The sequence below is a fragment of the Sceloporus undulatus genome, chromosome 3 (assembly GCF_019175285.1).
Source record: "Sceloporus undulatus isolate JIND9_A2432 ecotype Alabama chromosome 3, SceUnd_v1.1, whole genome shotgun sequence".
In the NCBI taxonomy this organism is placed as follows: domain Eukaryota; kingdom Metazoa; phylum Chordata; class Lepidosauria; order Squamata; family Phrynosomatidae; genus Sceloporus; species Sceloporus undulatus.
Window position 1 is genome coordinate 149,366,958 of NC_056524.1, and position 16,128 is coordinate 149,383,085.

General features: G+C 40.8%; 1 protein-coding gene across 6 annotated transcripts in view; it reads right to left on the bottom strand.

The window, feature by feature from the left end:
• Window positions 1-457: 457 nt before the first annotated feature.
• NDST2 (N-deacetylase and N-sulfotransferase 2) overlaps window positions 458-16,128 on the bottom strand; it is a 109,459-nt gene continuing 93,788 nt past the window's right edge. For 5 of the 6 annotated variants that reach the window (XM_042459700.1, XM_042459699.1, XM_042459701.1 and 2 more), the window contains 12 exons: window positions 13,384-13,471; window positions 12,646-12,800; window positions 12,112-12,297; window positions 11,456-11,584; window positions 9,885-10,067; window positions 8,756-8,852; window positions 7,671-7,794; window positions 6,390-6,564; window positions 5,885-6,055; window positions 4,944-5,053; window positions 3,087-3,189; window positions 458-2,572 (listed from right to left, as the gene is read on the bottom strand). In XM_042459700.1, the coding sequence (XP_042315634.1) occupies window positions 2,447-2,572; window positions 3,087-3,189; window positions 4,944-5,053; window positions 5,885-6,055; window positions 6,390-6,564; window positions 7,671-7,794; window positions 8,756-8,852; window positions 9,885-10,067; window positions 11,456-11,584; window positions 12,112-12,297; window positions 12,646-12,800; window positions 13,384-13,471 (1,647 nt within the window). In that variant the 3' untranslated portion in view covers window positions 458-2,446. Of the gene's footprint in view, window positions 2,573-3,086; window positions 3,190-4,457; window positions 4,661-4,943; window positions 5,054-5,884; window positions 6,056-6,389; window positions 6,565-7,670; window positions 7,795-8,755; window positions 8,853-9,884; window positions 10,068-11,455; window positions 11,585-12,111; window positions 12,298-12,645; window positions 12,801-13,383; window positions 13,472-16,128 lie in introns of those variants that run through there. The other variant, XM_042459703.1, reaches the window with a different exon arrangement.

Here is a 16,128-nt window from a genome sequence, read left to right on the forward strand (position 1 = left end):
TATGGTAAAGTCATCATCCTACATCTGGTAACAGCATTCTGCACCAGAGGCGTGCCATTTCTTGCTTTTAAAAAAGAATAGCTCAGCTTCCAACAAGTGATGATGAGGTCCAACTGAGAAACCACCCTTCCACATGCATACATACTATTGATCGCATAAACCAATGTCCTCGCTGGCTGAAATCCATGTACAGGGCAAAATAACTGGAGAACACAGTTTGAAGAATATTGCATTGGTTGTACTGACCAATAGTCTGAATTGGTATAAGGCAGTTTGTACTGTTGCATATGAGAACATTGTTGTTAAATCTCTGGAATAAATTACACATATTGTCACTGGGAGATTACAGTTACTGAAAGTAAAAAGAAATTTTGCTAAGGCACACAATACTGTCTTAAGTACAACATTACACTGTGTTAGTACAACCTCTATTTTAAGTGGGCATTTTGGAAATGGGTTCCTTAAATATATTTTTATTTGCACAAGTTAAATAAAATAGCTTTCTTTTGAACTTAGTCTGACCACAGTCCCTACATTTCAGAAGACTCACTTTAGTGGACTACTGTATTAAGAAATCTCAGATGAATGGTTTTTGGATCTGCTGCCTTATTGGGTTTACTGTGTCAAATCAGGCCTAACCACTCTAACCCTCCAATAAAAGATTAAAAACGTTTTCCTTTCACATGCTTTGGCTTATAGCTCCTGCCTTGGAGTTCTGTCACAATAGTTTCCCACTTACTTGGTTCAATATGATAGTACGATCATGTCTGTGGATGGTTTAACAACATATGTGTCCTAGAGTAGGTTCTGGTCAGCTATCGGCTTCTCTCTGCAGTGTGGCATTTCTTTGTGGACCTGACTATTTTTGAAGATGTCTAGCTTTCATGTTATTACCTGTATCTATCATCTGAGTACCTACAGTCCAGTCTTCTATAGCCCCATGTAGAAACAGCTTTCTTATGTTCATACGTTCACAGGTGGCTTCTGTTTAAATCTGGGAATGAGGCAGCATAACTGAAAACTGCAATGAAAAAGAAATAAAGTAATACCTTTATTGATTCCAAATGCTACGTCTAATCTTTATTTAGACATTGTGCTCAGCTGCAAGAGCCAAGAATTTATTATCATTCAATGTGAATGATATTATACATGAATCCAGTGCAGCAAACACAGCACTTGCTTTTTCTTTTCAGCCACAGGGTTTTAGATTTGTTGGTTCCATTTTTGGTTAAACAACATCTCCCTCTGCTTGGGGACACATTGGATGAAATATTATATAGTCCATACTATATATTTACAAATAATGGTGAATTACCATTAAAATGCACAATAGCTAAGGCTCAATGTATAAGCTTGGCTGAAGTCACTATTCTCCCAGTTAGAATGGACATATTGAGTTACAGGAATCGCCCTGCAGCATTTTCCAGTTAGAATTGGCTGCAACATAACCTCCAGTGAACTGGGCACTTCTTGTTTTGAGCAGCTGCCACTGTACATAAGGCATGTTTGGAGGGATGGGCAGGGTTTCTGCTGTTTTCCACTCACATAGATAGTGGTTACAATGAGGAAATGGCAGGATTGGATCCCAAGAGCAAGTTGGAGTCATTAGAGCCAAGTGGGAGGTTTGAGCCAGTATATGCTGAATTGTCTTTCATTTCATAATCTCCATGCCATGCTAAAAAAATTAATGGTAAGGGATTACCAAAAGAACAGCCTGCATCGCACACAGGGAACCCCCTTTCTCCTCTGCAGTGATTAGTTGAAAGTGAACACTATCCTTTTATAGCCTGTGACTTATCTGATCTGTTACTGTCACAGGTAGAACCTCTCCCATGAGAATGTAAGTGCCTGATGCCTCCTCATACATGATTCTTCCCCCTTCCCACCACCTTAGGATAGATTTAATGGGACAACTAGGGCTACAATCAGGGATATGCAGTCTGCTGTCCATTACTGCCAACTCTGGAAAAATCACCCCACGAACCACATACAAGGAGCACTCAGCTTACAATATTAAGACATTCACTTTCTAGCTTCCTGAGTATTTTGGACATTAGTAAGAAATGTCCCAGTAGTAGCCTTTTATACATTTGCATGCTTTCGTCATTTACAGCGCTTCCTCCAGACTTCCTTTTATGGGGGAATTACAGACCACAAGGATTCCTTTGTCAGTCAGTCCTCAAATTTTGGGGTGGAGGGTAAGGATGGCATCAATACCGCATGCGACTGTTCATGGCATATCTTTCAAATATAACAAACCCATTAATACTCCAAGGTGCACAGTCTGTACTCAGGCCAGCACACTCTCTGCTCCATCCTCTGGTTCAACTTTTGTTGAGAAGAGATGCCAGCAGAATACGTGTTGTGTGTGTGTATGTGTATCTTCCCACCCAACATGGCTCCCACGTCAATGTGTCTGATAACACTGGGGGCAGGGCCCTTGGCTTCAGCTCCAGCTAGAATTCTGCAGTTCTTCTCGGAGCCAAGTGGGAAGTGGCTGCCCAAACTTGCTCAGGAGCTTGGATAGTTCCATGTTGTGCTCACGGTAAAAGTCTGTCAGGAACATGCGAGACTGCAGCAGTCCAGAAAGGAGAAAACAGAAAAGAGAATTATTAGTCTCATTACTGACCATCTTTGCATCTGACAATAAAGGATCGGGATATAAAGAACTAATAGCCTTCTCACTACTGCGAGGCTGAAAACTGCTAAGAATTAGAAAATGGGTGATAGAAATTGGCGATGACAATGGGATATTTGATTAATGGAAAAACTTGACAATGTGGAAAAAAACAGCTGCTTATATAAGGCTCTTTTTGCTGAAACGTGGCTTCCCTGTACTGAATATGTTAATGCCTGCTTGGAGGATTTTTCACCTTCACAGCATCAGGATTTATGGAGAGGTGTTCTGCACAATGTTTAGATGGTAAGGCTAATTGTAATCTTTTAATCGAATATATTAATTGATAACTTATTTTTTAAATAAATAAAGGGAAAAAACACATTAGTAAAAGAGAATAACTTTCCCCTCCATTAGAATGTGAAGACAAATCCCAAGGTTAAAAAATAATCCCCATCTGGCTACTCACTGAGGAATCCATGTCTGGATATTTTCTTCCTTTACTCTTTCCCAGGCACTTGGTCTTCCCACCTTCCAGCACCTGGCACCAAAATCCCTTTGCTTCATCAAACCTGAAAAGGTGTGTCTGGTTTATATAATGGTATATACATAGCTTCAAGCTAGAGTGTTCTGGCTAGTAAACTCAATGACTTTCCAATAGAATTCTGCCATTCTGTCCACAAATACAATTTGTTAGTTTGGCAATTATTATGCTACTTTTCCAGCGAGCTCCTTTTACACACTGGTTTGTAACTTGGTTACTTTGGGGGATCCCCACCAAAGTAATGTGTGCCCCTCCATTTATTGGCATTAAGTATGGTTTTGTTGTATGTACACTTAAGTCAAAATACAAGGGGTCTTGTGTTACCTTTAATGTATTTAATCCATCTGTTGAAGGTGATTATAACTTTGTTAATTTTGTGTAGTACCTTTAAGACAATTATTGCCACTTTGGGAACATGAGGCAAAAGAGATTCCCTTGAAATCCTGGTTTGCAAGCTTACTTTGAAAGTACCTCGAAGTGGTTAATGTGGGTAGGGGCAAAATCTAGTTGCAAGGAAGGTGTAAAAAGAATAGCTGCAAACTTTAGATTGTTAGGAGATAATATTACATGGATAAATCTGTTTTAAACATCTGGTATGTTAAGGCAAGACCTCAATGCAAAGGAGTTATTGGGAAGAGGTAGAAGCAGGACATGAACACACATTAGGGAAACATATAAAACTAGTCCGTGTTTCTCCTCCTCAGTTATGCAGAAAATTAGAATAATATGCTGTACTGAAAATTTTTTTTGAAAGGGAATCAGAAACAACACTACCAGGTTTGCAGATAGCGCATGAATAAACACCGGTATAATTTTGATGGAGTGATGTTTTGGCTGGAAGTGCAGCCTTAATGCTGACTCCCTATAAATCCTGTAACTAGGAGCTGCTAATAATGGCGATGAGTGCTCTCCCATTTGGCTTTACTGCCCTGGCCATGGAAACTAAGCAGGGGTCAGCTGGGGAGGAGAAGTCATCAGGGAATACCAGGGATCTCCAGGGATGATTAAGAAAGAGTACTGCCTAAAACTCTGGAGGGTGATTGCTGCTAGTAACAGTTGACATCTACTAGGCTAGATGGATCAACGGTCAGCTACATTATAAGGCATCTTCCTAATTCAGAGAAGAAGCTGACTGGGCCAGCAGATGGAGTGCCGAGACTACAGAAATCATTCCCAGGCTCACACAGTATATATACACCCAATTTTTTCCAGGCAAAGCATTCTCTGAAGATGCCAGCCACAGATGCTGGCGAAACATCAGAAAGAAACTCTGCTAGAACATGGCCACATAGCCCGAAAAACCCACAAAAAACTATTATGAGTTCTGCTCATGCCACAATCTGCTCCTGGTCTTGTTTTTGCAGAGAATGGAGCTTCTCCATCTTCTGATTCCAATTATGTAGTCAATTTGATTTCTATATTAGCCATAAGGTAATGTCCATGTATATAGTCACATCTGCTTGGTTGAAAAATCAGTATGCAACGGGATCTTGTAGCACCTTTGAGAATAAATGAAAGAAAGGAGCTGGTAGCATGAGCTTTTGTAGACTTGAGCCTACTTCTTGAGATGCATGCAACACTGCCACCCCCACTATTGCTGCTTCCCAAAAGAAGAGGAAGCAGCCGGCCTTATTCATTCTCCAATAAACCATGGTTCTCTTTGAACCAGACCACAAATCACCCCGGAGCACAAAACAGGAAAAGTAGCTATTAAAGTGCCATCAGCCTTGAAATGCCTCATGTGGCTATATAAGCAAATACAGACAAACAGACAGCCCTTACTTGAGTGCTTGGGTATAATTAAACAGTGGTGTAACCCCCAGAAACTTCTGAATGTTCTCCATGATGGTGGAGGGGCTGTGTCGGAGTTCTTGTCCATCCACAATCAAAACCTGAATGAATGGAGAAAAGGAAAAACAACAAAGATTTCAGATTTAACCAACTGGCCTTGGTCGAGTGAACCTTTGCAGAGCTCACATGTAATACTACTGAGATTCAAATTCAAAACATATAAAATTCTATGCTGTATTTTGTGTGCTGAAAGCCTCTTAGATATTTCTTGCTGAGCGGGAAAGCAATATGATTTAGATGGACTGACAAAGGAAATACACTCAATCCCTCCACATTTGCAGCTTTAACTTTTGTGGATTTGATTATTCACAGATTTTATTAATATGTTCTCTCTAGGAATATCTAGGTCCTACAGTGCACCTCTATGGTCACCTTTAACCAAAAGTCGCATTGAAGGGCCTAGAGGTTCTTAGAGAAAACACTTCACTAGGCATTTGTACCTCCTGCAGCGCAATTCGATAATCAATGTCTGGAAGATGCAGACTACAGAGTTGCACTAGAGTACCTAGAGATTCCTAGAGAAGTATTCTCTCAGGTAAAAATATAGTGTTTTTGTTATCTGCAGTTTCCCCACATTCATGGCGGTCCTGTGCCCCTAACCCCAGTGAATGTGGGGGGACGAGTGTGCTTTGAAGATTGCAGCTTGGATTATATTTACTGGACAACAAAGTTTTTTGCTTGTTTTCTCCTTCCATGATGAGTAGTATGAGTGGAATGGTGCATGCACCATTCATTTAATTCTCCTGCAGCTTCAGTGTAAACTGAAAGCTGCATAAGAGAAGCCCACGTATGGCGCGGGCTGACTATATAATCCACATAATGCCCCATTCCCTCTTTCTTTATAAACAAGGACTTCAAAAATGCTGATGTACCTGTCCAGATGGAAAATAAGCCAACCACCTTTCCAAATGTGTGGAATACAATCCAGGGTTCAAACAGCGGCTCTGTAGGTTGTGCAGTTCTGGAGGGGCTTGAGGCCCAGCAGAAATTATCTGGTAGAAGGTATAGTTGAGTGCTACGGGGTCACTATGAGCACGCTGATGCTGTAAGTACATATTGAAGTAACCTATTGAGAACACATAGCTCTTTCCAACTCATACAGGCAACAAACATACAAATCTCAAGTACTGACATTTATTAATTAAAATATTTACATCTCACTCTGTAGCCAAAGATCTCAGAGTGGTGTCCAAGTAAATCAGTTTAAACAATTTAAAATGTAAACAAGTAAAAGATAATTTAAATTCTAAAAATATATTGAACTAACATAATAAACATGTCAAGACAATTAAAACCACGTACATGTACAAAATGGATCAATTATTATCCCCACAACTCCATGCCTATCTTACATAGCCCCAGTCACAAAGAAGTTACCTGATACCAGGAGTAGGCTCGATCTGCTGGGTTAATCAAAATGGCAATGATTTTGGCCCTTGGAAGGAGAGCAGCACTTCGCTTGGGTACCACTTCAGTGTCAAAATAATTGGCACTTTTCTCAAACATGAAGTCTGTGCTGGCATTAGAAGGGATAGGAAAGAACTCCATATACCTATTGTGTAAAGAAAAGCAAGACAAAACATGAGAGGGTATGTATAACAACGCAGAGCAGGCAGGCCTAAAGCAGATGGGACTAGAGGCTCAAAGCCTCTGACTTCTTGCCCTGCCAAAGAGAACATGAAGGCAGAAACACTCAAAGATGAATGAAAAAGGACAAATGCCAATACAACATGATAGTACGAGTATTCCCAGTGCAGCAGCCTCAGCAGTGACTGACACAGTTATATGGTATTTTACTCTAATTTGGCATTGCTATACCTATAAGGATGCATAGTGCAGTACTATGAGTGTTATTAGATCCACTAGCCAAGACCTGAAGCTATGATGAATTCTATTGATGCGAATTTGAGGGTCTGCCTCATGGGGAAAAACAACTAGACAAGTACACCCTACTTTGCTGCAGACAGAAAGCTAAATATTATGGCTATTATAGGTTGATTTAACTGGGCTACCTAAAGTAAGACCATTAAAAAACCCATTAGTTCCCATGTCTTTTTATGACTCTGGAGACCAAGTATCAATTTCCAACTCAGCCATCAAACCAGCTGGGCGACCTTGGGTAGGTCACAAGCTCTCAGCATCTGTGGAAGGCAATGGCCAACCACCTCTGAACAAATCATGCCAAGAAAACTCTATGATAGGTTCACCTTAGGGTTGCCATAGGTTGGAAATGACTTGAAAGCACACAACAACAAATAATCTCTTCCTTTAAAATATTTTAAAGAGGCTAACAGAACAACAGTCTAAACTCTAAAGCTAGTGCAGATCACTTGTGACCTTGCAAGGAATAAACACATCTTTTTGTATTGTTAATAGAATTCACATTTTATCTCCTGGACTTTGGAATGCTTTGTTCCCAAGTGCCACATGGCCAAGAAGAGGAGGGGCCCGCCTGCATAGATATCCCTCCACATCATCTCAACATCTTGACAAAATGAATGCCTGTGACTAACACTGTCATATTTTTTCTCCTGTGTAAGCTTTCTGATAGGTGTCCAGAGTCTGAACAGCTAGAATTAGACATACACAGGAAAAAGCAAAGCACATTATAAATAACGGAGCACAAAAAACCAGGCTGCATAAAAGTCTTGAACTTACCAATCAATTCCCTTGTGATAGTTGGGTCCATTAAAGAACTGGATCTCCTCATAGGTGGTAGGGCTTGGGAAGTTGCTTGTAACAGCTGGGTGCATGGACAAAAAGAAATGTACAGCTGTTGTTCCTAAAACCAAGACATAAAAACAAAAAGAGTTCATTGAGATGACACTGGGAATCTCTGAACAGAAAGACCTGAAACACAGGCTGGGGCTGCCAACAGCATTTCTTGGTGCATGGAACTGTTTGCTGTGGTCCAAAGTTGTCTCCTTTTTATTTATGCTCAACCTGTGAGGAAGGCAAGGTCCCAGGACAACCACTAATGTCACAGACATCCTGGCAATTATCAGTGGGGCAGACAAGACATGAGTTAAACTGTGAGAAGGAATCTTTCAGCAAAGGTTGAAAGATCTGAAACTAAGCGGTAAGTCAGGGATGCTTCCAGAGAAGGCTTTTAATGTGCAATTGCCCTCACTCATTCAGGGAGATTTACAAGGCATCCAGGCATCATAATCATATGTAACACTCCTATTTACTCCACTACTTCTTTTTTTAAAACATGGAAAATCCATGAATATGTGAAAGATAGAATTAGTTAAAATAACTTTTGAGTAGCAGTGTGAAGGGGCCAGAAATACAATGCTTTAGAACCAGATTTAATCCAACCTTTAGAAAGCATCACTAATCCCTTGTCACACTTATCCACTGAAAGTATACAAGTTTACCTCAGGACTAGAGATGATTACTAATTAGATGGAAACACAGAGTAATTCAAGATGAGGTACAACTGATTTCGGTAAATTCACAACTTGGAATTGCCTCTCCCAGCTGCAATTGCCTCTACCCAGAAGGACTAATCCAGGGGTAGGCAATCATTTGCTCTTCATATATTTTTTCATTACAATTCCCACAATCCTGAGGATTACCCACACTGAACAGGAACTATGGTATTTGTAGTCCAAAAACACCTGGAGGGCAGTAGGTTGCTTACCCTTGAACTAAGATAAGGCCTCAAATGAATGATATGCTAATTGACCAAGAATGAAATCCCTAAAGCGAAAAGGCGATAAATATTGTCAGTATGTTACCAGTTTTTTGAGGACCAACAATAAGGAACTTGGGAAGCCGGTCACATGTCTTCTCTTTAGACCAGATGTCCTTATGTCGCTTGTCATCACAAGGATTCTACATTAAATAATAAATCAAACAAAAGATCAGGTAAAATCGTAATATGCATTAGATAGATTCTTGCTGACAAACTTTGACACTGCTTCTGGAGATTATATGGTGCAACAGTGCAGGAGTCCATCTTGTCTCATATGCCTTTAAATATCTGCATGACACCACTAAGTGACATTATTCGGGGATTTAGATGAAGTGTCAATATACAGTGGCCCTTGGGGTTTAGTTCCAGCCACCCCTGTGGATTCCAAAATCTGTGAATGCTCCAAGTCCTATTACATACAATGGCAGAGTAAAATGGTACAGTATCTTTATATAAAATAGCAAAATCAAGGTTTCCCTATTGAAATTCTTATATACAGTTGGCCCTCCTCATAGACGGGCTTGCCTTCTGTGGCTTTGAGCTTACACACATTAGAAGTAATGAGGCGCATACCCATGTTGTGCGCCCCACACGCCACCATGAGCACACGCCTTATTATTAACTATGGGTCTTGAGCACACACTCATTTTGCCATACATGGGGGAGTCCAGAATGGATCCCTCGCATATAGAGAGGACAAATATTAAATATTTTCAAGATGTGGATGCTTGAATCCGAGGATAAAAAATCTGTGGATAAGGAGGGCTGACTATAATTTAATGTGTACCCCAGGGTTGGGGAAACAGTAGAAAAACAAAAGGATTGAAACAGATGGGGCTGTAGGAAATGTACTATGGGACTGGAGAAGATGAGACCTGCAAGTAATAAAACAATATTGCAAGAGATGTCCTGGAGTTATAACCCTATCTCTTTAAATTTGTCATTAGCCAGACAGGAAAAAACTATTTTAAAATGGTCTTAAATTTTCAAAACGGAATCATATTCTGTGCAAAAACATTCTGCTTCTTATTGTCTAATCCAAATCATGATATGTTTTTAATGATTAAGACTGTTTTTATGTGGTGTTCCCAACCTGCTATTTATTATTACCTTATACTGTACCTAGCTTATACAACCAACCAACCAACCAACAAATAATTTTTCCTTCTCACCTGCCAGAGAGGATCCTTCTCCTCTGAAAATATCTCAAAATACTTTTTGGCCAATTGGATGGGTGGAAGCGTTTGAAGACGAAGGTTGGTCCAGCACTGCACAAATTTGACAAGGCTTTCAAAAGTGTAAAGTCCTAGCCGGTCATTCCCATAATTGGATAGGTGTGTCATGAAGATACTGATCTACAAAAAGGAAGAAGATGGGGGCATTTATGAGTTCCAACAAACTAATGCCACTCGGGTGCTTCCGCCTACACCAGTGGTCTCCAAACTGTGCCCTTTAAGAGATTTTGGACTTCAGCTCCCAGATGCCTCAGCCATGTTGGCCAACAGTCTGGGATTCTGGGAACCGAAGTCCAAAATCCCTTAAAGAGCACAGTTTGTGGACCACTGGCCTACACTATGCTCTATTCAGCACAACTCCACTACCCACACTGCCTAGGTTCTGGGCCTGATTGTCTGGATAACCTGTAGTCCTCTGAATGACTGCATTTTGTTAATTTGATTGTAGCATTTATATCCTTCAGTCTTTCCATAAAAATGCCAGCAGCAATAAAATCCCCAACAGAATAATGTTGTCTAATAATGCTCCAGCTGGAGTGCCTCCCTCTAAAATCTCAAAAGTAGAGCATCCAATTCAAACAGATAATTACCTGAAACAGATAAGCAAAAAATAAAAAACTGCACCAGGGTCATGGTGACCACATATCCCCAGTCCCGATTCAGGCCGCTGCCACGATTTTGAACCAGGCCGATAAAAGGAGTGGTATTTTACCACTCTTTTTAGGCCTGGTTCTTTTCAGATGAAGTAGGTCCAGCACGTTTTCCCACTGCGTTTGGGCTTTGCATCACCTAAATACTACACCCTGAATGCAGTGGGAAACCGCGTCATTTGGCCCATCTGTTTCTGGCCAACATTTCTATCCAACTAATGAAACATTTTAGTGACTTCCAGGAAAGAACATGTGATGTGATGAGGTCAGAGTTCATACATCCATGTCTCATTTCAGGCTTCAGGTTACAAAGTAGTAGCCCTGTTAGTCTTTTGCATCATAAATAGGAGGAAAGGAGGGGAAAGGGGAAGAAATGTGGGAGCAACTTTAAGACTAGCTGGGTTTTACTTCAGCATGAGTTTTCATGGATGTAAACCCACTTCTTTGGATGTAGTACAGTCTTAAAGATGCTGCTACATTTTGTTTTCTTCCTACCTTCCTCTTTTTTATATAAGCCTCAGAACCTCCAGTGGCACTGAAATAATGCCTTCCATTTGGAGGGGAAAGTCTTCTACATGTGCTGCATTATGGAATTCTAGTTCTCAACAGGTTTGGAGATTAGATACTATATACCTATGATCAAATCTGAATATTTCTCTTCATATTGACGTTATTTGTTTTCAGAACGAAATACAAGTTTTTTCAAAATTAGGGCTGCTCTAGGACAAGAAAAACATCCTTTGGTTCAGAGGCTAGTACCTTCAGTGGGGAAGGGGGACTAGACGTAGGGAAGACTGAGTGCCATGCAGGATACTTCACAGCATGAAGCACAAAGAGAATCAATACTGCAGCACTTACTGGGTTTAGGAGTACTGTCAGGAATAGTTCACCACCACGGATACTTTTGTCCAGCTCCTTAGAACCACCAGGATACTCATTATAGAAGATGGTGTGAGTAAAAAGACCACAAGTCTGTCGAGGTAACACCTGGATGAGCCAGAAGGAGAAGAAAAATTAGAGACGTCTGTAGGTTCTTGCTGAGAATCTTAAAAAGCAGCCAAAAGTGGGAAAAGTCAAGGAAGAGCTAAGAGTAACACAAATTCTGTAGGGATTAAGTAAGTGGCTCCTACTCTGAAAACATCTGCATTGGGGTGTGTGGTGACTAACAATACTTGGTCAGAGGATTGACCTCCCAAATCACTAGAAAGGAGGAGACTGAAAATGAATATGAACCATACACATACACACTTATATACATACTCCAAATTTATTTATGTGTAAATTAACATAAATACTAAGTGCTAACATAAAACAAATGGGACCTGCAACAAAATGTTTTACTGCAGAGTTTTCTTATTAAGGATTACAGCTCACTGGCCATTCTCTCTTTTAGGTCACTCCATTCCACCAGCCTCTCTTGACTTCTATTATTTCCTCCCTAACACAAATTATTCTGTAGTCCTCACTGGCTTGTTCTTTTCCCCAGAAAATCAACAGGCACTTCATTATCTTACCATGATCCCATTATGGATAAACCCTCGTCGGTATCGGGCAGGACGAAGGTGAGGATATTCTTCTGTGCTAGTCACCTGAATGCCCCAGACAGTTTTCCATGCCTCGTAGAGCTGTGCATGAATAGGATAAACACCTGAGTGATGAGGGGCAACTGCATAACCCATGTCTGTGGGGATCCCATGCTCCTGGAAGAAGAGCACACATGTTAAGAACTGTGTATTTGTTTCATTGTTAGCAGTGAGTTGAATGAAAGAAGGACAAATTATGACAAGTAGCTATATCTAAAGACACATATCGAAAGTGACAACATGAGGGATAATACTGGATGGAAGGGTTGAGGATTATGTCACAATGCATTTAGGCTAGGTTTGTAAACAGCTAACTGCCTATGAAGTCTAAGAGGCAGATAAGCTTTACAAAAACTTATTCGCTTGATACAAGACCATTAAGAAAGCATTGTAATTCACCAGTAGTCAAGTGTCAAACTTGTCAAACTTGTAGACTGAAACACTCTCAATGAGTTGGCTCTTTACCAAAGCAAACTGTTTGTTGAGCTTCATCTGCTCAGCCAAAACAGTGACGTTGTGAAAAAGATGTGGCTGCATGTGACTCCACATATGAGGAAACCACCAGAACTCCTTCCTGTGTTTTAGCAGCATGTCATCCCCTTCATCTTCCTCATCGGTACCTGGAGGAACATGGGCAGGGGGAGGAAGGGAAGATCAAAAGAAACAGATATATCATCAGTCAAAAAAGAATCAAAGTATATGAAATATTAGCCATCCAAATCAGCAGCTACGGTTTCAAAATTTAATAGTACCACAGCATGATATGGAAAGGTAAGGGATGCTTTCTTTGTGTCCCCACTGTAGTCTGATCCAAACTAGAATCCTTTTACATGACAATTTTATTTGATAGAAAAGTTCCCCATGACACCAGTGTACTATAAACATTCAAGAATGGTCAACACACCATTTGGATCCATCAGTATTCTACAGAAGACTATGCAAACAGTGTGCCCTCACCAAAAAAGTCAAAGGATCCCTTGTAAATTGTACAAGGTAGTGATCTGTCCAGGAAAGCACCATGGAGTAGAAGATTATCCATCTCCCCCACCCTCCAGCTGCAGGGTTCCAACCATATCCCCTTCCTAACCTGCTATTTATTTTTTAAAAATCCATTCAAAGAACTGCTAACTGCATGAATGGTGTCTTCTTTAATCTGGCTCTAAGCAATATACAAGACATATGTAATAAATTAACGTATCTTACCAGTGTGATAGAATTTCCCAGAGAATCCCAGGTTGAAAGTGAAATTGGGAACTAAAGTCCTCAATTTGTTCTGCGTGTTCAGCAGAGCCTAGAAAAGTATGGAGAGGGAAGGGGAGAGGCAGGAAGAATTGAGAGAGACACTCCTGATTTTTTTACTTAGCAGTTCTACACAAAATAGTTCTTTCCATGCAGAATCATAGATTTGAAGAGTTGGAAGAGACCAGAAGAGGCCATCCAGTCCAACACCTCTGCCATGCAGGAAATCACAATCAAAGCATCCTTGACAGATGGCCATCAAGCCTCAGTTTAAAGACTTCCAAGGAAGGAGACCGCACCACATTCTGAGGGACACAAGATCCTGAACAGAGGCCTCTTAGGCCTGGAGTGTGGCTTTGGTGTGGCTTCTGGCCTCTTAGTATGCACGTGCCATTTAAACAGCACACTTCCAAAGTGGCCCGAAGCAGCTTTATTTTGGCCTGTCTGTTTGGGCCCAAGTTACATCTAAGATCTTCCTTCCACAGACTCCAAGGGGTCCAGCTATGAAAGATTAGCAGGAATACCCTCATCCTTGTTCCACTGCTCACTGAACCTCTCTATGTTCATGACTACAGCCACTAAACTGTTAGAAAAGTAGCACAAGGAAAAAGTAGCTATGGCCCGATTTAAACGGGCCTTTGCGCCGCTCCCATCACGTGCTAGGCGTTGGCCGAGGATGCAGCGTCCATACCGGCCTCACCCCTAGAACGTGACAGGGGCGTCAAAATGGCGGTGACCTGTACACTAGAAAGAAGGTGGTAGAAAAATGTCACAGTGCTTTGTTAGGAGGCTGGTGCTGCAGAGCTATCTTTAAGAAAACTAGGAATAACAGACAATTACAGTGGAGCCTTGTTATATGCTGGTGTTTGGTTCCAAGATACCCCGTGGATAACAAAATCCGTGGATGCTCAAGTCCCATTAAATATAATGACTTTGCAAAATGGTGTCCCTTATAAAAAATGGAAAATCAAGATTTGATATTTGAAATTTATACTTTTTTGAACATTTTCAAACCGTGGATGCTTGAATCCATGTACAAAAAATACGTCTATAAGAAGGGCCAACTGTATTCTTTTTTGTGGAGAATACTACTGAACCCACATAACTTATTTCTGGGCCTAAACCAGGTGAAAATTGTCAGCACATTTACTTTCAAAAATTATACATGCTGGTGCTACCAATGGCTGGAAGCATACCAAAACTAATCTTATTTTAGGAAAGCCCAAGATCTTCACATAAAGGGGAAAATGTGACAGATCCTGGGCAAGAAATCCCAACCAGGAGAATTTCCTTCTTCATTTCTGTCTACTTCCTAGTAATGGCTCATGCCTGAACATGATAATCTCCCGACTCAGTTCCATATTCCTACAGGATAAACCTAAAGACTTTGGTATTTATGTACTGTGCATATATTTCCAGAATAAATGCTGTGGTCAAAATAAAATAAAATAGAATTAATCAGTAACAGTTTAGTTTCAAAGCATAGGTCCACCATATTCTGACACCGGAAGGCATCTCACACAACGGAGGGCCTTTTGCACATCTCAAATCAGACAGTTAATGTGAATAAGGGATGCAGTTTCTCTTCAGTTCTGCTTTTATGAGCTCACTTTGTTTCCAGGGAAAACCAGGCATTGCTTGATATAGTGATGTGCTATATCTGACATATTCACATTTCAATAGCTTATTTAATTTAATAGCTTGAAATCAGATGGATTATTGACTTTGCCAAGAAGATGGAAGTGACCTGCAACAGCCATTCAGGAATAAGTGTTAACCCGACTGCAGAGTGATCAGGCAGACCATGCAGAGATAAACTTATCCTTCATGCCGCTAAGGCAAAGAGGCACAATTCTCAACCAGGAGTGGAAGAGCTCTTCGTTCTTAATTTAAAGCTTTTGCAGTGGACAGTAAATAAGAACCAAGGTGGGCCAGGATATATCCGCTGACAAAGGCAGCCCCATTTACAGGGCTTTTGCTGTTCTAAGGAATTCTTTTTGCTGATCCAGCGCCAACTGCAAATGGAGGGGATGAGGCAACTTCAAGTACGGCTTTGCCTTCATCTATACTTATGAGGATGTAGTCATTGCATTTGAAAAAGGCTCCAGGGTGAGCTCTGACCAGTAGCAAGAACAAGGAAACCGCCAGAGATAAAGGCATCTGGAAAAATATCATGACTCAATGTCATGGTATTTTTCTGCAATGTCAAGTGTGTATTGGAGACGAAATACCTACACTTGAGTTTGTTAAAATGTGCCCTCTTCACGTTGCTCCCCAATGAAGAGTGGATTTTTTCACATTTGTCTGCTTTATTTCTAAAACAAGCTGCACAGAGAACTTTAAGTGAGATTTTCTGTATCTAAGAAGAAACAGGCAAGAGTGTAGATGACTGCATACCTCCTCTATGGGGATGTTGAAGGTGTACATAAAATGGAACCTGCAGGGGGGAAAAAACTAGAGTACCTTACTTCCTAAAAGGAGTGCTTTTATTCAGGATTTCAGGCAGTCACACCAGAAAACTGGATGTTCACTCTTCTCCCACCACCCCACATGCAGGTTTTTCTTTTCTAGCTTACAGCCTACATTCTACACATTGTACATTCACACCAACCACCATCTTGAGGGGGAGAGAGGCCAGGCCTGGAAGACAAAGAGTCCTCCTCCAACCACCATCTTGAGGGGGAGAGAGGCCAGGCCTGGAAGACAAAG